The 26,967-nt window shown below is 43.6% G+C and overlaps 2 protein-coding genes across 13 annotated transcripts in view; one reads left to right on the top strand and one right to left on the bottom strand.

Moving 5' to 3' along the window:
- Positions 1–919: 919 nt before the first annotated feature.
- LOC139406488 (CCR4-NOT transcription complex, subunit 2) lies at positions 920–9,255 on the top strand. Of its 12 annotated transcripts, none has more exons than XM_071149131.1 (15): positions 920–969; positions 2,057–2,236; positions 2,558–2,630; positions 2,930–3,077; positions 3,312–3,497; positions 3,650–3,729; positions 5,301–5,426; positions 5,819–5,943; positions 6,199–6,316; positions 6,467–6,623; positions 6,749–6,810; positions 6,887–6,936; positions 7,055–7,155; positions 7,409–7,553; positions 7,882–9,255. In XM_071149131.1, the coding sequence occupies exons 2-15, from the start codon at positions 2,069–2,071 to the stop codon at positions 7,966–7,968; spliced, it is 1,626 nt and encodes a 541-aa protein (XP_071005232.1). In that variant the 5' UTR covers positions 920–969; positions 2,057–2,068; the 3' UTR covers positions 7,969–9,255. The 12 variants fall into 12 exon arrangements, with proteins under 12 accessions (XP_071005232.1, XP_071005229.1, XP_071005228.1 ...); XM_071149128.1 differs by having other exon boundaries at positions 922–969; positions 5,786–5,943; XM_071149127.1 differs by having other exon boundaries at positions 922–969; positions 5,786–5,943; positions 7,409–7,559; positions 7,882–9,252.
- A 1,089-nt stretch (positions 9,256–10,344) lies between these two features.
- The window catches only part of LOC139406487 (WASH complex subunit 4), a 28,277-nt gene continuing 11,654 nt past the window's right edge, over positions 10,345–26,967 (bottom strand). The window contains exons 20-30 of the mRNA XM_071149124.1: positions 25,275–25,443; positions 24,943–25,097; positions 24,166–24,240; positions 23,847–24,086; positions 23,458–23,633; positions 23,145–23,231; positions 22,881–23,028; positions 21,547–21,643; positions 20,573–20,769; positions 20,228–20,324; positions 10,345–13,342 (exon numbers count right to left, since the gene is read on the bottom strand). Of these exons, the coding sequence (XP_071005225.1) occupies positions 13,281–13,342; positions 20,228–20,324; positions 20,573–20,769; positions 21,547–21,643; positions 22,881–23,028; positions 23,145–23,231; positions 23,458–23,633; positions 23,847–24,086; positions 24,166–24,240; positions 24,943–25,097; positions 25,275–25,443 (1,503 nt within the window). The 3' untranslated portion in view covers positions 10,345–13,280. The remainder of the gene's footprint in view (positions 13,343–20,227; positions 20,325–20,572; positions 20,770–21,546; positions 21,644–22,880; positions 23,029–23,144; positions 23,232–23,457; positions 23,634–23,846; positions 24,087–24,165; positions 24,241–24,942; positions 25,098–25,274; positions 25,444–26,967) is intronic.

Raw genomic sequence — 26,967 nt, 5'->3', positions numbered from 1 at the left:
TTCTAAGTGACCCCAAAGTTTTGAATGGTAATGAATATACATTTGAATTACAGTTTTGAAAGAATCCTGTGTGAATCGTCCTCTGGAATAAATAATGCACATACTTGGATAATAATGACAAAACCAACCTCTTTAGTAATACCCGTCGGAATAGGGCTATAATATGGCAAAGAAAATGCTTATCATCGTTGAGTGCAACACATCATCCCATGGGATCGGTCAAGGCTGCACACAGCAGAAATATCAATGACATAGTCTAGTTCCTACACATCACCTTCTATATTCAAACAAAACAGGCATTTTATAGACTAAATTGATGAGCAACTGGGCAGCATCATGCTCATGTCAGTCCTCTAGAACGCAAATGTAGTTTTCCTAGTAGGACTCCGCAATAATGAGGTTGTATGTACGTGTGTTCGCATCCGTTTCAGCGCGTTTTGAGTAAGAATCGATTCCTTTCAACTTCATCCACAGGAGTCGATTCCAAAAATCGTGGAGTCGTGCACCACTAGCCCCCTGATCATCCACTCAAGAATACATCGGCACGCGGCTGAATCTAGTTGATGATCCCTGATGTATAGGCTACTACCGTGATGTCATATCACTTATGCCTGGGTTCATTGCCTCTATGTTTTGAAAATAATATAAATGAGAGTGGCGTATTATAATTTTTGTATTTGTTTACCTACTGAGTTTGTTGATACACTGATAATTTTCTACCGATAGTGAGTTCACCCAACAATATATGTAACTAGAAAAATAATACTGCAGACAATTCAAATTCATCCTGTAGTGTATTAGCCACTTTGTACCCACAGAAGTAGAACGTTCAAAATTTGTGTGCGGAAATGGTTAGGAGGTTGTGGAGAGGTCAGAGGGCAAAGGCTATTCACCCAGGATTCTCGATTGTGGAATACTGAATACACAGCCATCTTGGATCTAGCTACGAGGAGAAGGGAAATTAATGCGGTGAGGTTTTTACAGTATTTTTCCCTCAAATATAAACCCATTTGGTCCGACTCGAATCGTCACATCACAACACATTAATCTTTTTTGTCCTTGTCATTCGGTTTGGTGTGTTTTGGACCGGGTTGGCAGATTTGAATTCGAAAAGTCTTCTGCGCTCTGTTTTTGTCTGTGGCTCCTAGCGTAAATTGAGACCGAAAGGTACTGGGAACTGGATAGGAGAAACAACAGGCCCAACCTGCACATCGCTACCTATAGGCAAGCAGACTGCCTGACAAGGGTTGTTGAATTGGAGGGATTTAGCTAGCTAACGTTAGTCTAGTGATGCTTGTTGTTGAACTAACTGTTATTATAACTAATCAGACTCGCGCTGTATTGTTAGTTAACGTTAGCCACAAAATGCTTTACGGAAAGTTTGGTGTAGAGAATAATAACTGAACCTTATAGTGTCACCTGAGCAGAAGCTTGTTGAATTGTTCTGAGGCAATGCTGCAGGGATGGACACAGTTTGTGTATGTTGACCAATGCATTTTCACACACCAGCATGATAACAGTGAGTGGAAAATCAACAACACTATAAACGCGATTGTAAATTAGTTTTGTAAGGCACACTGTATGCACCAGTACTTGACTTGGGCAGGAGCTCAGTGGAGCTGAGTAACCAGCACCTCAGATTGTCTACTGCTTGAGCTCCTGTTCGTCTTATACTGTAGTACATTACCTCTCAACTATTGTGGAGCTCCTGCACCTAAATTTAAACAGTACCGGCACCCAAAATGAGTACTGGAACCTATTTAATTCCAAGTCAAGCATTGGTATGCACACATTGCGCAAGGTGTGGGCGTGTTGTCTGGTAGTGAGATGTGATGTCGGACCAGTTGAAACTGAATGTGTAGTAAACCATAGTCATAGGACTAACACTACTGCGTGGCTTGTGTGTTTCTCTCATGTCCTGACCATGATCGGTTTTTAAATCTGATATGAACAGTGTGGACAGTGGATCCAGACATGCTGGTCGACAGTCTCAATTTCTATGGACTGTTGAGGAATTGAGATATTTAAACCTGTTCCTTCTTTCCACTCTCTGCAGGTGACAAACGGCATGTTCAGTGCTACGAGAAAGAAGTTTGTAGAGGGGGTGGAAAGTGACTACCCTGATGAGAACATGTACTACAGCCAGCCGTCCATGTACCCACATCGGTCGGACAAAGACGTAAGTGCTCTGTCTGCTCGATCGCACATCCCTACTACAGCTCCCTTTGAACTTGAAGTAAGTAAATTGTTTTCACGCCCATCTATAATGTAAATCTGTTTATGGTTATTTTTCATATTTAGGGAAATTTAGGCTACTCCATCATCCTATATGACTATAACTTGCCTTGGCATTGATGTTGTTATTATTATTATCCTTTTAAATTGAATACCCCAATTACAGTGTAATTCCAATGTAATGTGATTTGTAAATAATGATATACGAACTGCCCTAATGTGCGATTATGTGTTATTGATAAAGGTATTGTCATCTGTTGGTATTCTTGTTTCCAGTCCTTCCCTCTCACTTTGTGGTTTATCTCTCTCCTTGTCCTCCTAGATGCTCTCGTCTCCCTCACCGTCGTCATCAGGTCAACTATCCCAGCTTGGGGCCAGTTTATATGGCCCACAGAGTAAGCTGGCTGCATCTGTTCATTTACATTTCTGTCTGTGGTTTTCAGGGTCTTTTCTACTAAGGCTGTAATACATTTTGGTCTGTAACAATTTTGTAGTCAAGTCATACCTGGAGCTATTTGATCAATTTAGAATAATTACCCTGTAAATGTACCCGATTTAAATATACCCAATTCAAAACAGACTTCAACACTTCTTGTTGATCTCAAAATATCGCTATGAGAAATATCCAATATTTTGGTCACTTTGGAATTTGATAAGAGTCCCATGTTGACTGTTTCTATTTCTCCTGTTGCAGGTGCACTAGGCTTCTCGATAAGGGGCATGGGCAACAACACGCCTCAGTTAAACCGCAGCTTAACGCAAGGCACTCCGCTACCGAGCCATATCACCCCCACCACTGGGGTGCCCACCATGTCTCTCCATACCCCACCCTCGCCAAGCAGGTGTGTGTAAGATGGAGATGCTGGAGAAAGAGATTCTTGAGACCGAGAGACCACATAAGTCAATGTGTTTAAATGCCATGGAATCATTATTCTGCTGTTAGTTAGTTAGCTGTTCAGTTCAGTAGTTCCAGAGCAGGACAGGACATTATTAGTAAAAAATAATCACCTGGCTTCATATCAAGCCATTCTGTTCACCCATTAGTCTAACTCTAACCCGTGATGTCTCCTCCACAGGGGGATCCTGCCGATGAACTCGAGGAACATGCTGAACCACTCCCAGGTGGGCCAGGGCATCGGGATGGGCGGCGGCAGGACCAACAGCATGGGCAGCTCAGGGCTAGGCAGCCCCAACCGCAGCCCCCCCAGCATTATCTGTATGCCCAAACAGCAGCCTGCACGGCAGCCCTTCACCATCAACAGGTACAGTCACACAGTCTGGCTGGCAATACAACTGAAAGATCTGCTGTTCTCAACTCTCTGTTTAAATGTCTAAATCATCAATCGTTTTTTGTGATGATTGAATAGGAAGGTGATCCAGTTGGAGGCTAAAATTCTCCTCTGTATTTTTGTAGCATGTCGGGATTCGGGATGAACCGGAACCAGGCGTTTGGGATGAACAACTCGTTATCAAGCAACATCTTCAATGGCACAGGTTAGTAGTGTGTCTCTTCAAAATAACCAGCTATCTGATGTAGAGGTCGACCAATTATGATTTTTCAACGCCGATATCGATTATTGGAGGACTAAAAAAGCCGATACCGATTAATCGCCCGATTTAAAAAAATAAATAAATAAATAAAATAATAATAATAAAAAAAATATTTTTTTAATTATTATTTGTATTTTTTACTTAATTTATTTGTGATAATGACAATTACAACAATACTGAATGAACACTTATTTTAACTTAATATAATACATCAATAAAATCAATTTAGCCTCAAATAAATAATGAAACATGTTCAATTTGGTTTAAATAATGCAAAAACAAAGTGTTGAAGAAAGTTAAAGTGCAATGTGCTATGTAAGAAAGCTAAAGTTTAAGTTCCTTGCTCAGAACATGAGAACATATGAAAGCTGGTGGTTCCTTTTAACATGAGTCTTCAATATTCTCAGGTAAGAAGTTTTAGGTTGTAGTTATTATAGGAATTATAGGACTATTTCCCTCTATACCATTTGTATTTCATTAACCTTTGACTATTGGATGTTCTTATAGGCACTTTAGTATTGCCAGTGTAACAGTATAGCTTCTGTCCTTCTCCCGCTCCTCCCTGGGCTCGAACCAGGAACACAACGACAACAGCCACCCTCAAAGCAGCGTTACCCATGCAGAGCAAGGGAAACAACCACAGGCTCAGAGCAAGTGATGTTTGAAACGCTATTAGCGCGCGCTAACTAGCTAGCCATTTCACTTCGGTAACACCAGCCTCATCTCGGGAGTTGATAGGCTTGAAGTCATAAACAGCGCAAAGCTTGAAGCACAACGAAGAGCTGTTGGCAAAATGCAAAGAAAGTGCTGTTTGAATGAATGTTTACGCGCCTGCTTCTGCCTACCACCGCTTTCAGATACTTAGATACTTGTATGCTCAGTCAGATTATATGCAACGCAGGACACGCTAGATAATATCTAGTAATATAATCAACCATGTGTAGTTAACTAGTAATTATGATTGATTGATTCTTTTTTTATAAGATAAGTTTAATGCTAGCTAGCAACTTACCTTGGCTTACTGCATTCGCGTAACAGGCAGTCTCTTTGTGGAGTGCAACGAGAGAGAGGCAGGTCGTTATTGCGTTGGACTAGTTAACTGTAAGGTTGCAAGATTGAATCCCCCGAGCTGACAAGGTGAAAATCTATCGTTCTGGCCCTGAACAAGGCAGTTAACCCACCGTTCCTAGGCCGTCATTGAAAATAAGAATGTGTTCTTAACTGACTTGCCTAGTTAAATACAGATTAAATAAAGGTGTAAAACAAAAATAACATTGGTCAAATTGGTGTCCAAAAATACAGATTTCCGATTGTTATGAAAACTTGAAATCGGCCCTAATTAATCAGCCATTCCGATTAATCGGTCGACCTCTAATCTGATGCTCAGTCTGGCCATCCAATGATTCATCACATTCAGCCCACTTTACCTATTCATTCACATACTATAAGACACTGTCAGCATGAAGAGTAACACCATTTTACTTTCTTACAAGTCTTTAACCTGCCCCTCACAGACGGCAGTGAAAACGTGACGGGGCTAGACCTGTCTGACTTCCCTGCGTTAGCAGAGAGGAGTCGGAGGGAAGGAAGCGCAAACCCAACACCGCTACTCAACCCACTAGCTGGAAGGGCCCCCTATGGTAAGAACTCTGTATAGTGCACTAGTAAGGGTTTATAATAGTGGACTAGACTAGGAGGGCTACCCATTGTAAGGGCTCAGTGTAGTGCACTAGAAAGAAGGGCTCATTGTAATGCACTTGGCTTGGATGCAAAGGGAACTTGGCAATGCACATGTCAAAGCATCACTGACTCGTCATATTACTGTGGGCCAGTCAGCACTGCTAGACACATTCTCAGTGTAAATACTCAGCCCACTTCAGTCTCTCTTCAAATATAAACTGTGGCAAATTGTGATGAAGAAAGGGAGAAGGCCTTCTCCAATGGTGTGTATATATAACCCAAGGCTAAACTTCTTTCTCATTGTGGTGATTTATTTAAGAAGCCTCTTCTCTTCATCTCATGACCTCATCAGTTGGCATGGTGACGAAGCCATCGAACGAGCCGACGCAGGATTTCTCCATCCACAACGAGGACTTCCCTGCACTGCCTGGTCCCAACTACAAGGACCCCACGTTGAGCAACGATGACAGCAAAACAGTGAGTCAGACAGACAGACTGCCTTTAGCCTGGTTGTCAGTCTGTTTTCATTGGTCGGTGTCATGCCAAACATGGATAAAGCTGAAATGGACAGGCAACCATACAATACCTCCTTATGTTGAGCAACAACAACTACTGCATATTCAAGTCTTTCACCATATAATTAGTAGAGTGGACATCCTATATTCAAAGCAATATTCCATGATGTCATGTGGCTTATAGATTATTAATTCATTAGTTTTTTGCTTTGTGCAGAACCTAAACTCTACAGGCAAGAGCACGTCCAGTGCAGACGGTCCTAAGTTCCCCGGAGACAAGACGAGCTCAGCTCAGAACAACAGCCAGAAGAAAGGGATCCAGGTGTTACCTGACGGTGAGCCCGCTCAACCAATCACACCTCTCGGTCTCAACCTGGGTACCTCAGTGGGTTTTGACATGGTTCCTGCATGACCGTTGGTATGGTCCACATTTGCATTAGCTGTAGGGAAAGCTCTACTTGGTTATTATTTTCCCACATCTGTAGGGCGGGTGACGAACATTCCCGGGGGAATGGTGACGGACCAGTTTGGGATGATTGGCTTGCTGACGTTTATCCGAGCAGCGGAGACGGACCCGGGCATGGTGCACTTGGCACTGGGGAGTGACCTCACAACGCTTGGACTCAACCTCAACTCTCCAGAGTAAGATGGTTGCTTTGTCTGAACATTAGGTTGAATGGCTACAGAAGTCAAAATCAATGTTTTGTTAGATGTTTTTATTCATCTTAAGTCTGTTGATAGTAACGTGTCCCCTCTTCTCCTGACAGAAACCTGTACCCCAAGTTTGCCTCCCCCTGGGCATCAGCACCGTGTCGACCTCAAGACATTGGTAAGACATTACCCTGACCACACACACATACCCCACACTAAGCCAGTTGGTGACCCTGGTGCCTCCTATCTTTCAGACTTCCACGTCCCCTCTGAGTACTTAACCAACATCCACATAAGGGACAAGGTAAGTGATAAATCAGTAATCCCCTTTCAAGTGGTATTGATCTTATAATCTGGAAGAAAGCACAATGTCATAATTGGATAAACCAAATGATGATGTTGATAAAGCCATCTCTCCTCAGCTGGCAGCTATTAAACTGGCGCGGTACGGTGAAGACCTGCTGTTCTATCTGTACTACATGAACGGAGGAGACCTGCTACAGCTCCTGGCAGCAGTAGAGCTGTAAGTGCTGTACTATCACTACTGAAGGCACTTTCACGTAGGCACCCTTGAGAGAGGTGTCTTTGAACATGGATCTTATAAGACTAGGATTCATTAGCACACCTTAATTCCCAGGATCACCTTATCGGTTTCTTTCAGTAGTTGTTCATAGTTTCTATATGTTGTTATCAAGGAGTTATTTGTGCCTTTTTCTTTACTGACTCACTGTGCATTAATGGCATCTCTCTCTCCTGCCTATCTCGTGTTGGTGCAGCTTTAACCGGGATTGGCGGTACCACAAAGAGGAGCGGGTGTGGATCACGCGGGCGCCGGGCATGGAGCCCACACTAAAGACCAACACCTATGAGAGGGGGACCTACTACTTCTTTGATTGTCTTAACTGGAGGAAGGTAGCCAAGGTAAAGGTATTGGCTTTAGTATCTGCTACCCTCAATCAATACACTTAACATGAAGAGAAAATGCTGTGTGTGCTATTCAGATTTACATGTATGTTTTGACTTGTGAATCTCCTTGGATGGAGTTACGTGCTTGACATCGTAGTTTTAGGAACTTGTACGTGTTTAACGTTGGTTCAAGATAGACTTTTTGTATCTCTTTTACTGGTGATGTCTGTCACTCTGAGTTTTCAGCTCTTGATATTGATGGTCAGTATTCTCACTCAGGCAATATAAACTCAACAGGAATCCTCCGTCTCCATTGCTGATTATGTGTTCTCTATCCCTCCAGGAGTTCCACCTGGAGTACGAAAAGCTAGAAGAGAGGCCCCACGTCCCATCTACCTTCAACTACAACCCAGCTCAGCAGGCCTTCTGAGGCCTAGTACAGTCCCAGGGGGACCGCTGTCCCTGCATACCTTCCTCCCAGCCTGAAGAGGATGGTGCGCTGCGGCCCAGGCGTCCATCCTGGTTTTTATTCCTTGAGGATCTGGCTAAAATGACTTCAGAGAAGGCGCTCACCACTGCGTAAGGGTGGGGAAAATTGAGCCCTGCCTTTCCCAAATTATGTGCTGCCCAAACACCTCCACTTGTTCTGTTTTTATTCCTTTCGTTTCATCGTTTTTGTTTTGTTTTTGACCAGGGTCTGTGTTTTGTTTACGTCTCTGAATCAGAAGCCTGTTTGGTCCAAGGTAGGAAAACGGACAATACCGACACACTTTACAGTGACAGAACAAGGGTTATGCCTCATCTCCCCCCCCACCCCCCAAGTGTTAAGAACAGAGAAAGGTGGGGAAGGCTAAGCCAACAAGTACCATCCCACACGTGAGAACGAAAGGGCGGAAGAAGTGCAATGTTCATTGTTGCATTATTTAGTAATAAAAGAACACAAAGATTGTTTGTGCTTTTTTTTTTCATGTGAAAACACTCCCTCAGATTTTGTTTTGGATAGATAAGTAGCCTGTCTACAAATGTCTCTCCACTTCTTTCTCTCCATCTCTCCTCTTGTACATTCCCTCTTTTCTTCTCCACCGGCCCCACATCCCTTTCTTTCCTTCCTTTTGACTGGTATTTTCTGTCTGGATTCAATATACAAATCAGAGACCGTTTTAGTGAAGTGTTGTTAGATTACCTACCCAGCTTCATTGTTCCAGAGCGAGCAAAACACTTTCCAGTCTTTGTTACGATTTTGTAAACGTGTACATTTTTTAAAAAACATTTTGAACATCACATGAATAAAGATATATATGTACGAATGTGTATACATATATATATATGGCATCTATTTTGGAGGAAGAAATTGCCCTGCCTTGTACCTCATCTTTAGGAGGTCAGCATGGAGTACAATATGTAGATAAAACAGGACATTTCTGGATCTGCTGGACAGGGCATCATACTCGGCACTGTGGGCACTTACGAAGAAATACAAATTAAAAAGACAAACAAGGAAAGGCCTGATTCTCAGGAAAAACAAGGACATCCACCCCTAAAGTCCAAAGCAAGAGGACAGATGGACACATTTCACTCAAAGCTGTTTAAACAGCAGCCTTTCATAAGAAAAGGAAAAATGAATAATAATTTGAAGGGGAAAAAATCATACAGACCAATCTTGTATTTTCTGACGTTCAAAGCTTCTTTTTAATAAAGCAAAAAAGGCTTTCCTGAACTACTGTTGTCTGGTTTCTGAGGGAAGAGGGGGGGGGCATTCTTAATGAGAACCAAACACATTTGACACTGAATTTACAACACATTAAGAACACCTTTCTAATATTGAGTTGCACCCCCCATTTTCCCTCAGAACAGTCTCAATTCGTTGGGGCATGGATTCTGCAAGGTGTCGAAAGCATTCCACAGGGAAGCTGGCCCATATCCAATGCGTCCCACAGTTGTGTCAAGTTGGCTGGAAGTCCTTTGGGTGGTGGACCATTCTTGATACACATGGCAAACTGTTGAGCGTGAACAACCCAGCAGCGATGCAGTTTTTGACACACTCAAACCTGTGTGCCTGGCACATACCTCATTCAAAGGCACTCAAATATTTTGTTTTGCCCATTCACCCTCTGAGTGGCACACACACAGTCCACGTCCACAATCCTGATTTATCCTGTCTCCTCCCCTTCATCTACACTGATTGAAGTAGATTTAACAAGTGACATTAACATTTACATCATTTAGCAGATGGTCTTATCCAGAGCGCCTTACAGGAGAAATTAGGGTTAACTGCCTTGCTCAAGGGCACATCGACAGCTCAGCGATACAAACCAGCAACCTTGGAGCTACTGGCCCAATGTTCTAACCATTAGACTGCCAAGATCATAGCTTTCACCCGGATTCACCTAGTCAGCCTGTCATGGAAAGTGTTCCTAATGTTTTGTCCACTCAGTGTATACGAAACGATTTACAACTTCCAATGGTCTTCTGAGTTGAATCTGTATGATCTGTATATAACCAGTGTATTACTGACCTGCTGATACAGACAGGACCATCTCTGGGCCAGTGGTGTGGAAGGAAGGAGTTGGGTCAGAATAGGTAGAACTAATACAGGTCTAGGCTGATAATAGATCATTATTGAACAGAGGTGTGATAATCACAAAATAGAGGATATTTCTTGAAGTCATAATTGGTTCGTGATTAGTGCCTGTGCCTAATGAGGAATTATACAAGTAAACACAACCTCAGTTAACCCAGAACTAAAATCTTGTGTAATTTGGTCAGATGCAGTGTGTTCGTGAGAGATTAGTAAACACACAATGCATTTCTTTAGAAATCTCTTTTATTACCATGACATTGTATCTGTAAATATACAATACACTAATCATGGTTATTAAACACAAATGCCTTGGATTTACTACAGGTTAATCAACATAAACAAGACATTGGAATTAGGATGCCAAGCTGATGGCTGAAATGAACCAACCTGAGTATCAAACCAATCCATTAACCTACTTCTCTCTTCAACAGTTAGGATTAGGGTCACAGTTCTCCCCAAAAGTCCTTACTGACCCCAACCCTGTCACTCGCAATGGCTGCGTTTACACAGGCAGTCGAATTCTGCTTTTTTTTCCTCTCCGCCAAATGTTGTTTTCTTGACCAATCACATTAGATCTTTTAACACCAGATCTTTTTCAGCGCTAGTCTGATTGGTCAAAAGACACTCAGAACTGGTCCCTTAGATTTTAGCTATCACTTATAGCTACCATTTCATCAACATATTTTTTCTCTCTTAATAACTCATCTTCATTCAATAATAGAATCAAAGCATAATTTTATGCAAGTAGTTCAGATCAAATAATCAAGGTGGACAGACACTTGTAGGCATGTCATTGAACCAAAAACAAAGCCTAAGGGATCAACCTTGCCTACATTTCTCTATTCAATGTGCACTTATGGTCTACGGCCCTGTGTTTTTGGCTATCATCAGAGTTGTAAAGTACTTAAGTAAAAATACTACTTACTGTAAGTTTTTTTGGGGGGGGGTATCTGTACTTTACTATTTATATTTTTTAATACCTTTACTTCCAATACATTCCTAAAGAAAATAACCAACTTTTTACTCAATACATTTTCCCTGACACCCAAAAGTATTCGTTACATTTTGAATGCTTAGCAGGACAGGAAAATTGTCCAATTCACGCACTTATCAAGAGAACATCCCTGGTCATCTACTGCCTCGGATCTGGAGGACTCACTAAACACACATGCTTTGTTTGTAAACGATGTTTGAGTGTTGGAGTGTGTCCGACTATCCGTAGATTAACATTTTAAAATGGTGCCGTCTGGTTTGCTTAATATAAGGAATAAGAAATTATTCAGAATTTTACTTTTGATACTTGAAGTATATTTAAAACCAAATACTTTTAGACTATTATTCAAGTAGTATTTTACTTGGTGACTTTCACTCGAGTCATTTTCTATTAAGATATTTTTACTAAAGTACGATGTTTGGGTACTTTTTCCAACACTGCTATCATGTCACATGACCAAGATTTGAACCTTTATTTGAAGCCTTTTACAGAAATTAGAATTACACCAAAAATGAAAACAAAGGTTTGAGGATGGTACTGGATCAATTTACATAAAAAGGGGACAGTTTGAAAAAAAGCTTTATAGAAAAGGTTAAAATCCAGGTCATGTGACATGATTGCCCAAAACACAGGACTCTATGACATCATGACTTGGCATGTTCAAAGACCCTGCTTTAACAGATGAAATACTCAGCAGACAGGGCTATCAAGCACACATATCAAAACCCTATTAGCAGTACCATTGGTAGACAATAAAACAAGTCCTTTACTAACATGACAGCATGCAACAAGGAAACATAGATCTTTATGATGATACAGGAACCCTTTGTGTTTAAAGGAAAATATTGATTTGAACATAAAAGATTAAGTGCTTTGCGTCATAAAACGGCATTGAGAAAAGCTCTAAATGGACTGTAACCAAATAGTAAAGGGAGTTGGTATTTTTTATACTCTTCATTGTAGTTATGAAGTATCTTCTCAACCAGTATTTTATGTATAGAAACAAACACAATATCAGTCATCATTGAACAATCAAAAAGGCACCCTGGCCTGAACTTAAAGAAAATCACAATGGCAAGGAGTGAAATTACAATAGAATTTCATATAAACATAAAATGTCTACCAAGTCATGTCTGTCTTTGAAAACATTCATCAAGTCAAATGTGATGCACACGTCATAATATTCTATGGAGACATTACAGAGAATACAACTACCACAACAAATCATCACTATTCTCTTCTGCAAGAACATCCGATTATCCTGTGTGTTCATTCATTGTGATGCTCAACATTATACGGACAAAGGCTACAATGTCAGCAACTGCAGAAGAGGAGACATGACAGGATTTAGACGTGAGCTTCAGCATTATGTCTAAGGACAACAAGTGGAAAGTAACATGTACACACACATACAAATCCATCAATGTAATTGATTACATCATCATCTCCCTGATATCAGGGTCATTAATTACAGAGCTGCTGATTTTATCATATCAAAATAATCTCTGGCATGTTATGCCACTTAACATCTAGTCTATTCAGGCTGATTAAACAGTCTGAAGACACACCTCTGTCTCTCATTATTTATTACAACCAATTAAATGTAGCCACAGAAAAGAAATAACAGTTTGCCTGACATTAACTACTCATTCCCCTAAAATAAATGATAAGCAGTCCAGTTAATACCACAAAGTAGCTAATCCATACATACAGAGAAAGAGATCGACAAGAGAGAAAGAGCAAGTGTTTGAGCATTTGAGAAAGAGATGACATTTTATTAACGATGAGACACCTCCATGGGGGCATAATCATGAGATGCTTCGCAGACATGGGACCAGAATTACATGAAGCAAATCATTACTAGAACCCTCTCTGCCTCTATCACCACAGCCTCCCAGGACCAATCCAGAGCTTAAAAAGGACCAGCAGTTCAGGGGCAAAGAATGGAATTTTCTACACCATTGTCCTGTTTTCTGCTAAGGGGGGCTTCCTGGTCTCCAAGAACACACTCCAGTCTTCAACATTCCCTCTTGTGTCACAGGACATGACAGTAGTCTTCTGCCTCGTTTCCCCCCACCTTGTCCTCCTCCAGTGGAGTACCCCTGTCATCCAGATTAGTCCCAGAACTGATATTTGAACTATGACCTAATGAACTCATGTGTGTCCCTTAGCAGTCCCTTAGAAGTTCAGAGCCATCTGTACATGTGGGCACTGCTTTGGCAGCCGCTTCTGAAAGACAGAAATAAAGAAGGTCATTTTTACATAACATTATTCACCATTAGCTGATGGCATAACATCAGCTGATCTTCCTGTAAATTGCATTGGTACTCTTTATAAAGCTACTATGCAAAACACAACCATCATTACATGAATATAAAATGTATTTCCACATGTCTCCTCAAAATATAAATATGAATTATTCTATAAATGATTGATTGAGGAACAATCTTCTGAGGAATGTGGCTATTTTTCTTGATTGTTGTTGTACTGATCTGATTTTGATTACATTTTGTCTCATGAATTGTATGCGCAGGGCTGCCATGTGAAAGAGACCCTGGTCTCAATGGCGACTCCCTGTTTAAATAAAGGTAAAATAGAAAATTAAATAAAAACGATTGACCTCCCCCCAGTGAACCCTCCTCAAAAGGTCAAGTTTCACATGTACAAGTGTGTGGTGTGAATTTTTTTATTTTTTTTGCATATCCAACTCCCCCGAGACACCCTTGGGAGAGTTGTGTCATGGCTAGGGATCAACCATTATTGACAACGACCCTGGAGCAATTAAATCAAATCAAATGTTATATGTCACATGTGCTGAATACAACAGGTGTAGGTAGACCTTACAGTGAAACGCTGAATACAACAGGTGTAGTATACCTTACAGTGAAACGCTGAATACAACAGGTGTAGTAGACCTTACAGTGAAACGCTGAATACAACAGGTGTAGTAGACCTTACAGTGAAACGCTGAATACAACAGGTGTAGGTAGACCTTACAGTGAAACGCTTAATACAACAGGTGTAGTAGACCTTACAGTGAAATGCTGAATACAACAGGTGTAGTAGACCTTACAGTGAAATGCTGAATACAACAGGTGTAGGTAGACCTTACAGTGAAACGCTGAATACAACAGGTGTAGTAGACCTTACAGTGAAACGCTGAATACAACAGGTGTAGGTAGACCTTACAGTGAAACGCTGAATACAACAGGTGTAGGTAGACCTTACAGTGAAACGCTGAATACAACAGGTGTAGGTAGACCTTACAGTGAAACGCTGAATACAACAGGTGTAGTAGACCTTACAGTGAAACGCTGAATACAACAGGTGTAGGTAGACCTTACAGTGAAACGCTGAATACAACAGGTGTAGTAGACCTTACAGTGAAACGCTGAATACAACAGGTGTAGGTAGACCTTACAGTGAAACGCTGAATACAACAGGTGTAGGTAGACCTTACAGTGAAACGCTGAATCCAACAGGTGTAGTAGACCTTACAGTGAAACGCTGAATACAACAGGTGTAGGTAGACCTTACAGTGAAACGCTGAATACAACAGGTGTAGGTAGACCTTACAGTGAAACGCTGAATACAACAGGTGTAGGTAGACCTTACAGTGAAACGCTGAATACAACAGGTGTAGGTAGACCTTACAGTGAAACGCTGAATACAACAGGTGTAGTAGACCTTACAGTGAAACGCTGAATACAACAGGTGTAGTAGACCTTACAGTGAAACGCTGAATACAACAGGTGTAGGTAGACCTTACAGTGAAACGCTGAATACAACAGGTGTAGGTAGACCTTACAGTGAAACGCTGAATACAACAGGTGTAGGTAGACCTTACAGTGAAACGCTGAATACAACAGGTGTAGGTAGACCTTACAGTGAAACGCTGAATACAACAGGTGTAGGTAGACCTTACAGTGAAACGCTGAATACAACAGGTGTAGGTAGACCTTACAGTGAAACGCTGAATACAACAGGTGTAGGTAGACCTTACAGTGAAACGCTGAATACAACAGGTGTAGGTAGACCTTACAGTGAAACGCTGAATACAACAGGTGTAGTAGACCTTACAGTGAAACGCTGAATACAACAGGTGTAGGTAGACCTTACAGTGAAACGCTGAATACAACAGGTGTAGGTAGACCTTACAGTGAAACGCTGAATACAACAGGTGTAGGTAGACCTTACAGTGAAACGCTGAATACAACAGGTGTAGTAGACCTTACAGTGAAACGCTGAATACAACAGGTGTAGTAGACCTTACAGTGAAACGCTGAATACAACAGGTGTAGGTAGACCTTACAGTGAAACGCTGAATACAACAGGTGTAGTAGACCTTACAGTGAAACGCTTACTTACAAGCCCTTAACCAATAATGCAGTAAAAAAAAAAAAAAAAAAAAAAAAAAAGAGATAAGAATAACAAATAATTAAAGAGCAGCAGTAAATAACAATAGCGGGGCTATATACAGGGGGTACCGGTACAGAGTCAATGTCAATGTGCAGGGGCACCGGTGTCGAGGTAATTGAGGTAATATGTACATGTAGGTAGAGTTACTAGTGACTACGCATAGATAATAACAGAGTAGCAGCAGCATTCCGGGGAGGGGGGACAATGCAAATAGTCTGGGTAGCCATTTGATTAGCTGTTCAGGAGTCTTACGGCTTGGGGGTAGAAGCTATTTAGGAGCCTCTTGGACCTAGACTTGGCGCTCCGGTACCGCTTGCCTTGTAGTAGTAGAGAGAACAGTCTATGACTAGGGTGGCTGGAGTCTTTGACAACCTTTAGGGCCCTCCTCTGACACCGCCTGGTATAGAGGTCCTGGATAACTGTTAGCTTTGCCCTGGTGATGTACTGGGCCGTACGCACTACCCTTTGTAGTGCCTTGCGGTCGGAGGCCGAGCAGTTGTCCTACCAGGCAGTGATGCAACCTGTCAGGATGCTCTCAATGGTACAGCTGTAAAAACTTTTGAGGATCTGAGGACCCATGCCAAATCTTTTCAGACTCCTGAGAGGGAATAGGTTTTGTCGTGCCCTCTTCACAGCTGTCTTGGTGTGCTTGGACCGTGGTAGTTTGTTGGTGATGTGGACGCCAAGGAACTTGAAGCTCTCAACCTGCTCCACTACAGCCCCGTCGATGAGAATGGGGCATGCTTGGTCCTCCTTTTCCTGTAGTCCACAATGCTCTCCTTTGTCTTTCCTGTAGTCCACAATGACCTCCGCCCTATAGGCTGTCTCATCGTTGTCAGTGATCAGGCCTACCACTGTTGTGTCATCGGCAAACTTAATGATGGTGTTGGAGTCGTGCATGGCCGTGCAGTCATGAGTGAACAGGAAGTATAGGAGGGGGCTGAGCACGCACCCCTGAGGGGCCCCCATTTTGAGGATCAGCGTGGCGGATGTGTTGTTATCTACCCTTACCACCTGGGGGTGGCCCGTCAGGAAGTTCAGGATCCAGAGGGAGGATTGCAGAGGGAGTCCCAGGGTCCTTTGCTTAGTGATGAGATTTGAGGGCACTATGGTGTTGAACGCTGAGCTGTAGTCAATTAACAGCATTCTCTCATAAGCTTTCCTTTTGTCCAGGTGGGAAAGGGCAGTGTGGAGTACAATAGAGATTGCATCATCTGTGGCTCTGTTGGTGCAGTATGCAAATTGGAGTGGGTCTAGGGTTTCTGGGATGATGGTGTTGATGTGAGCCATGACCAGCCTTTCAAAGAACTTCATTGCTACAGACGTGAGTGCTACGGGCCGGTAGTCATTTAGGCAGGTTACCTTCGTGTTCTTGGGCACAGGTCTGCTTGAAACATGTTCGTATTACAGACTCAGACAGGGAGAGGTTGAAAATGTCAGAAGACACTTGCCAGTTGGTCAGCGCATGCTCAGAGAACAAGTCCTGGTAATCCGTCTGGCCCTGCGGCCTTGTGAATGTTAACCTATTTGAAGGTCTTACTCACATTGGCTGCAGAGAGTGTGATCACACAGTCGTCTAGAACAGCTGATGCTTTCATGCATGTTTCAGTGTTACTTGCCTCGAAGCGAGCATAGAAGTAGTTTAGCTCGTCTAGTAGGCTCGTGTCACTGGGCAGCTCTCGGCTGTCCTTCCCTTTGTAGTCGGTAATAGTTTGCAAGCCCTGCCACCTCCGACGAGCGACGGTGCCGGTGTAGTAGGATTCGATCTTAGTCCTGTATTGAAATTTTGCCTTGATGGTTCGTCGGAGGGCATAGCGGGATTTCTTATAAGCTTCCGGGTTAGAGTCCCGCTCCTTGAAAGCGGCAGCTCTACCCTTTAGCTCAGTGAGTATGTTGCCTGTAATCCATGGCTTCTGATTGGGGTATGTACGTACAGTCACTGTGGAGACGACGTCCTCAATGCACTTATTGATGAAGCCAGTGACTGATGTGGTGTACTCCTCAATGCCATCGGAAGAATCCTGGAACATATTCCAGTCTGTGCTAGCAAAGCAGTCCTGTAGTTTAGCATCTGCTTCATCTGACACCTTTTTTATAGACCGAGTCACTGCTGCTTCCTGCTCTAATTTTTGCTTATCAGGAGGGTAGAATTATGGTCAGATTTGCCAAATGGAGGGCGAGGGAGAGCTTGGTATGTGTCTGTGTGTGGAGAAAAGGTGGTCAAGAATTGTTTAACCCTCTGGTTGCACATTTAACATGCTGATAAAAATTAGCTAAAACTGATTTAAGTTTCCCTGCATTAAAGTCCCCGGCCACTAGGAGCGCCACCTCTGGATTAGCGCTTTACTGTTTGCATATGGCGGTATACAGCTCATTGACTGCGGTTTTAGTGACAGCATCAGTCTGTGGTGGTATGTCGACAGGTAAGAAAAATACAGATGAAAACTCTAGGTAGATAGTGCATCTCAAGATAAGCTGTAAACCACACTACCTCAGGCGAGCAAAACCTTGAGACTTCCTTTGATATCGTGGACCAGCTGTTGTTCACACATTAGCATAGGCCCCCGCCCTGTGTCTTACCAGAGGCTGCTGTTCTGTCCTGCCGATGGAGTGTATAACCAGCCTTGTTCTTAATGCCGTCGGTCAGCCACGACTCGGTGACACATAAGATAATGCAGTTTTTAATGTCCCGTTGGTAGGACATACAGTGGGGAGAACAAGTATTTGAAACCCTGCAGATTTTGCAAAGCATGTAGAGGTCTGTAATTTTTATCATAGGTACACTTCAACTGTGAGAGACGGAATCTAAAACAAAAATCCAGAAAATCACATTGTATGATTTTTAAGTAATTAATTTGCATTTTATTGCATGACATAAGTATGATACATCAGAAAAGCAGAACTTAATATTTGGTACAGAAACCTTTGTTTGCAATTACAGAGATCATACGTTTCCTGTAGTTCTTGACCAGGTTTGCACACACTGCAGCAGGGATTTTGGCCCACTCCTCCATACAGACCTTCTCGAGGGAGGTTTCGGGGCTGTGGCTGAGCAATACGGACTTTCAGCTCCCTCCAAAGATTTTCTATTGGGTTCAGGTCTGGAGACTGGCTAGGCCACTTCAGGACCTTGAGATGCTTCTTACGGAGCCACTCCTTAGTTGCCCTGGCTTTGTGTTTCGGGTCGTTGTCATGCTGGAAGACCCAGCCACGACCCATCTTCAATGCTCTTACTGAGGGAAGGAGGTTGTTGGCCAAGATCTCGCGATACATGGCCCCATCCATCCTCCCCTCAATACGGTGCAATCGTCCTGTCCCCTTTGCAGAAAAGCATCCCCAAAGAATGATGTTTCCACCTCCATGCTTCACGGTTGGGATGGTGTTCTTGGGGTTGTACTCATCCTCTATTTTTGTCTCATCAGACCACATGACCTTCTTCCATTCCTCCTCTGGATCATCCAGATGGTCATTGGCAAACTTTAGACAGGCCTGGACATGCGTGCACTGCAGGATTTTAATCCATGATGGCGTAGTGTGTTACTAATGGTTTTCTTTGAGACTGTGGTCCCAGCTCTCTTCAGGTCATTGACCAGGTCCTGCCGTGTAGTTCTGGGCTGATCCCTCACCTTCCTCATGATCATTGATGCCCCACGAGGTGAGATCTTGCATGGAGCCCCAGACTGAGGGTGATTGACCGTCATCTTGAACTTCTTCCATTTTCTAATAATTGCGCCAACAGTTGTTGCCTTCTCACCAAGCAACTTGCTTATTGTCCCGTAGCCCATCCCAGCCTTGTGCAACTCTACAATTGTATCCCTGATGTCCTTACACAGCTCTCTGGTCTTGGCCATTGTGGAGAGGTTGGAGTCTGTTTGATTGAGTGTGTGGACAGGTGTCTTTTATACAGGTAACTAGTTCAAACGGTTGCAGTTAATACAGGTAATGAGTGGAGAACAGGAGGGCTTCTTAAAGAAAAACTAACAGGTCTGTGAGAGACGGAATTCTTACTGGTTGGTAGGTGATCAAATACTTATGTCATGCAATAAAATGCAAATTAATTACTTAAAAATTACAGACCTCTACATGCTTTGTAAGTAGGAAAACCTGCAAAATCGGCAGTGTATCAAATACTTGTTCTCCCCACTGTACGTGCTTTCAGCTCATTCCATTTATTTTCCAACGATTGAACATTAGCTAGCAGGACAGAAGGCAAGGGCCGATTAGCCTCTCGTTGCCTGATCCTCACAAGGCACCCTGATCTTATTCCACAAATCTCAGTTTCCTTCTCCAGCTAATCCCGTGAATCTGGGCCTGGTCGGGTGTCTGTAGTAGTATATCCCTCCCGTCCGACTCATTGAAGAACTCTCGTCCAGTTTGAGGTGAGCAATCTCAGTTCTGATGTCCAGAAGCTATTTTCGGTCATAAGAGACGGAAGCAGCAACATTATGTACAAAACAAGTTACGAACAACACAAAACAAAAAATAGCATGGTTGGTTAAGAGCTGATAACACTGCAGCCCTACCCTCCGGCGCCAATTAGGGTTAAATGCCTTGCTCAAGGGTAGATTAAACGATAGTTTGAATCCCAGAGCCGACTAAGTAAATAATCAACCTTTTGGTTACTGGCCCAACACTGACCGCTAGGCTACCTGCTGCCCTCGGCAAGACTACCTGCCCACCCTCATGACCCCTGACCTCTGTCCTTCCTCTCCTGGGTCTCCTCGGCGGCCGTCTTGTCAGCTCTGAAGAAGATCCGAGCGCTGCTCAAGGAGAAGTGAAGCAGTTCAAACTCCTGTAGGAGACAACAGAGACGGGGCATTACTGATTGGTTGGTTGGTTGGATTGATTATTTCAGTGTCTACACACAAAGCTGCCAAGCTCATATTCCCCTCCTCTCCTTTTGCAGCAGTAGGTAGGATACCCATTCCCCATAAACACTGGTCCAGGATCAGATATTGTCAAACCCTCATGATGGTCAAGGCCAGGACTTGACGTTGAATAATCTAACCCTAGATCGGAGGTCAGTGGTCAGCCATGTACCTGCAGGTAGATGTCCAGTCTCTTCTGGGTGAGGTTCATTGTCTGCAGGAGCTTCTCATCCTGACTGGTGGCCTGGACATTCTGCTCCTTCACCACAGCACTCATCTCCTTCATGTACTTCTCCCTGACCGCCTGGAACCAGTGGAGGGAGTCAAACTCCAAGTACTGGTCCAGCAGCTTAAGGATGTAGGCCACACCTGGGGCAGGATAGTGGAGAGGAGAGGGAGGGGTAGGAGGGAGAGGAAGGGGTAGGAAGGAGATGGGGGGGGTGGAGAGGGAGGGGTAGGAGGGAGAGGTAGGAAGGAGATGGGGGGGGGGTAGGAGGGAGAGGGAGGAAGGAGATGGGGGGGATGGGGAGGAGAGGGAGGGGTAGGAGGGAGAGGGAGGAAGGAGATGGGGGGGATGGGGAGGAGAGGGAGGGGTAGGAGGGAGAGGGAGGAAGGAGATGGGGGGGAGAGGGAGGGGTAGGAGGGAGAGGGAGGGGTAGGAGGGAGGGGGAGGGGTAGGAAGGAGATGGGGGGGATGGGGAGGAGAGGGAGGGGTAGGAGGGAGAGGGAGGGGTAGGAGGGAGAGGGAGGGGTAGGAGGGAGAGGGAGGGGTAGGAGGGAGAGGGAGGGGTAGGAGGGAGATGGGGGATGGGGAGGAGAGGGATGGGTAGGAGGGAGAGGGAGGGGGAGGGGTAGGAGGGAGAGGGAGGGGTAGGAGGGAGAGGGAGGGGTAGGAGGGAGAGGGAGGGGTAGGAAGGAGAGGGAGGGGTAGGAAGGAGATGGGGGGATGGGGAGGAGAGGGAGGGGTAGGAGGGAGAGGGTGGAAGGAGAAAGAGCAGAGGAGAAGAGGGGAGAAGAGGAAGGGAGAGAGACGAGGTGAGAGTGAGATAACAACGATCAGTGAAAATCATCAACAACTAATGTGAAAGTTTTATCCTATCCTACTACATACAGTGATCTGTGAAAGATCATACCACACTGACTCACCCATGGCAAAGCCATCATCTGTGAAGGCTGCCCCTCCTTTGTTCTTCTTGTTGAGTTTCTCCTTGCAGCCAATGGAGTGCTCCACAAAATTCACCGTCTGAAGGAGAGAAAAGGAAAGGTTGTATAAGAGAAGGTATCTGCTGCTTCAGAACAGAAAGTTAGATGGACAGGGAGAGAACGAGAGATAAACAGATACACATAAAGGAGAGAAGGATGGACAGACTGCTCACAGAGATGGGGGAATATCTGAAAGACAGAGATGAAGTGCTCAGACATGAGTGGGTGAAAGAGATGAATAGAGAGATGAGTGAAAGAGATGAATAGAGAGATGAGTGAAAGAGATGAATAGAGAGATGAGTGAAAGAGATGAATAGAGAGAGGAGTGAAAGAGATGAGTGGAAGAGATGAATAGAGAGATGAGTGGAAGAGATGAATAGAGAGATGAGTGAAAGAGATGAGTGGAAGAGATGAATAGAGAGATGAGTGAAAGAGATGAATAGAGAGATGAGTGAAAGAGATGAATAGAGAGATGAATAGAGAGATGAGTGAAAGAGATGAATAGAGAGAGGAGTGAAAGAGATGAATAGAGAGAGGAGTGAAAGAGATGAATAGAGAGAGGAGTGAAAGAGATGAATAGAGAGAGGAGTGAAAGAGATGAATAGAGAGAGGAGTGAAAGAGATGAATAGAGAGAGGAGTGAAAGAGATGAATAGAGAGAGGAGTGAAAGAGATGAATAGAGAGAGGAGTAAAAGAGATGAATAGAGAGATGAGTGAAAGAGATGAATAGAGAGAGGAGTGAAAGAGATGAATAGAGAGAGGAGTGAAAGAGATGAATAGAGAGAGGAGTGAAAGAGATGAATAGAGAGAGGAGTGAAAGAGATGAATAGAGAGAGGAGTGAAAGAGATGAATAGAGAGAGGAGTGAAAGAGATGAATAGAGAGAGGAGTGAAAGAGATGAATAGAGAGAGGAGTGAAAGAGATGAATAGAGAGAGGAGTGAAAGAGATGAATAGAGAGAGGAGTGAAAGAGATGAATAGAGAGAGGAGTGAAAGAGATGAATAGAGAGAGGAGTGAAAGAGATGAATAGAGAGAGGAGTGAAAGAGATGAATAGAGAGAGGAGTGAAAGAGATGAATAGAGAGATGAGTGAAAGAGATGAATAGAGAGATGAGTGAAAGAGATGAATAGAGAGATGAGTGAAAGAGATGAATAGAGAGAGGAGTGAAAGAGATGAATAGAGAGAGGAGTGAAAGAGATGAATAGAGAGAGGAGTGAAAGAGATGAATAGAGAGAGGAGTGAAAGAGATGAATAGAGAGATGAGTGAAAGGACACACCAGAGGAGGTACAATCATGTAGAAGTTTCTCAGGTGCATGTTCTTGATGCTGCGGAACTCGGGGGCGAACACTCCCACCAGCATCTTGAAGTACTCTGTCCCCTCGGCAGAGTTACTGGTCAGATCCCCGAGCACAGAGTCCAGCAGGCTGAGAGGAAGACACATTCAGAAGAGATAAGAATACTTTATTTAGCCCATAGAGAGCAATTGTTTTGGTTAAAGCTGTGTGAATTGAAATACATCATCAGGTGCACACAAGCATACCTGGCAGCTTTCTGGGTCTCCTCTGAAAGTCCCTCCTCCTTCACCAGCTCCTCAAAGTTCACTATATCCTCCAGGTCAGGGACAAACCTGGGAAACACACAATACACAAGTGGATTTATGGTTCACCATTTACTATAGAACTAGGTTACCCACAACCCCCTTTACAGTACTACATCTCCAAAAACGACATTACCCATAACCCTTACAGCACTAAATCTCCAAGCTTGGAACAAACTCTGGAAAACACAGTGTAGAACATTCCATATCTTAAAAATACTAGTTATAAATACTATCAATGCCCTGTGTCTGGTACCTGATGGCGCTGCTGCAACAGTGAAGTCCTCCAGAGCGGATCATGCGCACGTAGCCCATGGCATTACCGATCTGGCTAATGAGCTGTCTAAACTGGTCCAGGTAACTCTGCCCGTCTGGGGTGATGCCAAGCTTCCTGATGCCACGGTTAAACTTCTCTGCCCTCTCAAACGGGTACTAGATCAAACATAACACAGACATATAGATATGGCAATACAGTCAGAGGAAATGTCAGACTGGGAGCAACACTCCTGTTTGTTTTTAAAACCGGAGCCTTTTGTGACTAGTTCTTCTATTCCCTATAAGCTAAAAGGGAAAGACCGGTCATGAAAGTATGACTTCACAACAGGTTTTTCCACACAACTGAAGAGGTGAAGTGAGCCCCGTTACCTTCTGGTCTGACTGGTCTTTGGTCTCCCTGAAGAAGCGGATGTCTTTGATGAGTCTGGACTTTATGTGCTCGTCGTACATGAACTGACTGAAGATGTAGAACTTCTTCCTCAGGAACTGGTAGGTGAAGTTGACCGTGGTGTTCATGATGCCCGTGCCGTGGGTGCGGATGGAGTTGGCGATGTGGCGGATGTTGATGGTGTTTAGGTGCTTGTTGTTGCTCGTCTTCTCAATGAAGATCTGAGGGACAGACAGACTGGTGAGACAGACCGGTGAGACAGACAGAACAATAGGATTGCGAGACAGAGACAGAGCTTACCTGGTTGTTGAGGTTGTAGAGATAGCGGGATACAAACACATGGATGTTCCTCATGATCTCCAACACATCCAGTCCCTGGCCAGAGCAAAAGGACACTTAGGTCAGGATTCAATCAAATAGCGCTGTGTCGACTATTCACCATTGTTAGATTCTGGGTTAAACTTGGAACATTGTTATACTCTGCAGTATAGTATCTGAGGAGTGAAAGAGACTGGTTTTTACATCAGAAGTTAATGGTTATCTGTAGGAGCCAGATGGCTTTGGAATGTGTTGGGTGGACGGGAGGAAGTCACAGGGTTGCTAGAGGGGATACGGGTGGAGATCTATGGATAAGGCATCAAGGGGGTTGAGGTCAGATCCCCTTAAGGGAGAAACAATGGTTTATTACCCCATCACTTTGTCTTCCTGTCGAACCAAAAAAGACGTAAGGGTTGGAGAGAAGGAGAAGAGCCTAAATTGGAGTATATATATACTTGTGGTGGTGGAAACATGTTTTGTCTGAATGCAGCTGTATTGACCCTCTGAGAAGAATTAGACTTGGTTAAGCTTTCATAATGTCCATTCAGTGTTTTACTCTGAGAATTAGAACCTAACACCATTTAAAAGGTCATTTCCGATTGAGCCGACATAGCCTAGGTAGCTTTTACCATGAATACAGTCTCCGGCGAATGAGGGAACATTGCGTTTAAAGGGTGCATAGCCAGAAAAGCCGCTCGGGTTGAATCCTGGCTTCAGCAGACTTCATCAAATGACACACACACACACACACACACACACCTGTTCAAGGGTCTGGCTGGGTAGATGTGCCTCTGTCATCATGAGTCCGTAGCGCTGTGTTGCCAGGTTCCTCATCTCGCTGTAGGTGGCCCAGTCATGCAGAGCCACTGTGGTTAGGTTATAGAACGTCTTATCCAGGTAGTGAGTCACATAGGCTGTGAGGACGACACACACACGGTGAGACATACTCTGAGACAAAGACACACAAATTGGCATAGAATAGACTGAACACACATCTTGGTAAAGGACTTGCAAAACCACGCACCCATCACACACACAAACACACCACAGTGCTGTATCCCAGGGGCCCATCCAGTGCAGTGCGTAGCTACCTTTAATGTGTATGAAGCGGTTGAAGAAGCGGATGGGTTTGAGGTAGAAGAAGTGGGCCAAGTCCTTCATGCCCACCTTGAAGGGGTTCCTGTCGTCCAGCTTCAGGTGTGTGTGGACAGACAGACGCAGGTCCTTCTCTATTTCTTTACACAGCTTGTCCAACAGATGCTGAGAGGACAAAGGGATGAAGGGAGGGAGGTGGAGGGTGAGATTTATACAGGGAATAGATATACAGGACCAGTCAAAGGTTTGGACACACCTACTCATTTAAGGGTTTTCTTTATTTTAGACATCAAAACTATGAAATAACACATGAATCATGTAGAAACCAAAAAAGTGTTAAACAAATCAAAATATATTTTATATTTGAGATTATTCAAAGAAGCCACCCTTTGCCTTGATGACAGCTTTCCACCATCAAGCAACTATGATGAAACTGGCTCTCATGAGACCCGCCACAGGAAAGGAAGACCCAGAGGACTTCTGCAGAGGTCTGCTGCAGAGGATAAATTGATTAGAGTTACCAGTCTCAGACATTGCAGCCCAAATAAATGCTTCACAGATTTCAAGTAACAAACACATCTCAACATCAACTGTTCAGAGGAGACTGCGTGAATCAGGCCTTCATGGTCAAACTTCTGCAAAGCAAGTACTACTAAAGGACACTGATAATAAGAAGAGACTTGCTTGGGCCAAGAAACAAGAGCAATGGACATTAGATCGCAAGAAATCTGTCCTTTGGTCTGATGAGTCCAAATTTGAGATTTTTGGTTCCAACTGCTGTGTCTTTGTGAGATGCAGAGTAGGTGAACGGATGATCTCCGCATGTGTGGTTCCCACCGAGAAGCATGGAGGAGGAGGTGTGATGGTCTGGGTGTGCTTTGCTGGTAACACTGTCTGTGATTTATTTAGAATTCAAGGCACACTTAACCAGCATGGCTACAACAGCATTCTGCAGCGATACGCCATCCCATCTGGTTTGCGCTTAGTGGGACTATCATTTGTTTTCAGCAGGATAATAACCCAAAATACACCTCCAGGCTGTGTAAGGGCTATTTGACCAAAGAGAGTGACCGAGTGCTCCACAATCACCCGACCTCAACCCAATTGAGATGGTTTGGGATGAGTTGGATCGCAGAGTGAAGGAAAAGCAGCCAACAAATGCCCAGCATATATGGGAACTCCTTCAATACTGTTGGAAAAGCATTCCAGGTGACTACCTCATGAAGCTGGTTGAGAGAATGCCAAGAGTGTGCAAAGCTGTCATCAAGGCAAAGGATGGCTACTTTGAAGAATCTCAAATATATTTTGATTTGTTTAACACTTTTTTTGGTTTCTACATGATTCATGTGTTATTTCATAGTTTTGATGTCTTCACTATTATTCTACAATGTAGAAAATAGTACAAATAAAGAAAGAAAAAAACAGGAATGAGTAGGTGTGTCCAAACTTTTGACTGGTACTGTATAATTAATTAATTCATATATATAGTGTCAAGAAAAAGTATGTGAACCCTTTGGAATTACCTGGATTTCTGCATAAATTGGCCGTAAAATTTGATCTGATCTTCATCTAAGTCACAACAATAGGCAAACACAGTCTGCTTAAACTAATAACACACAAATGATTGTATTTTTCTTGTCTATATTGAATACATCATTTAAACATTCACAGTGTAGGTTGGAAAGACCC

The sequence above is a fragment of the Oncorhynchus clarkii genome, chromosome 4, assembly GCF_045791955.1.
Source record: "Oncorhynchus clarkii lewisi isolate Uvic-CL-2024 chromosome 4, UVic_Ocla_1.0, whole genome shotgun sequence".
NCBI lineage: Eukaryota > Metazoa > Chordata > Actinopteri > Salmoniformes > Salmonidae > Oncorhynchus > Oncorhynchus clarkii.
The sequence above is the reverse complement of the archived record's forward strand: the minus strand, read 5'-3'. Positions and strand labels throughout refer to the sequence as shown.

What these genes read in the sequence shown, in the direction of transcription:
- LOC139406488 (XM_071149125.1), top strand. Translation starts at nt 2,069, where the DNA reads ATGTTCAGTGCTACGAGAAAGAAGTTTGTAGAGGGGGTGGAAAGTGAC. An exon ending in CAGCTCCCTTTGAACTTGAA is followed by an intron (nt 2,237 to 2,557) that starts GTAAGTAAATTG and finishes TTGTCCTCCTAG; the next exon opens with ATGCTCTCGTCTCCCTCACC. An exon ending in ACATCCACATAAGGGACAAG is followed by an intron (nt 6,937 to 7,054) that starts GTAAGTGATAAA and finishes ATCTCTCCTCAG; the next exon opens with CTGGCAGCTATTAAACTGGC.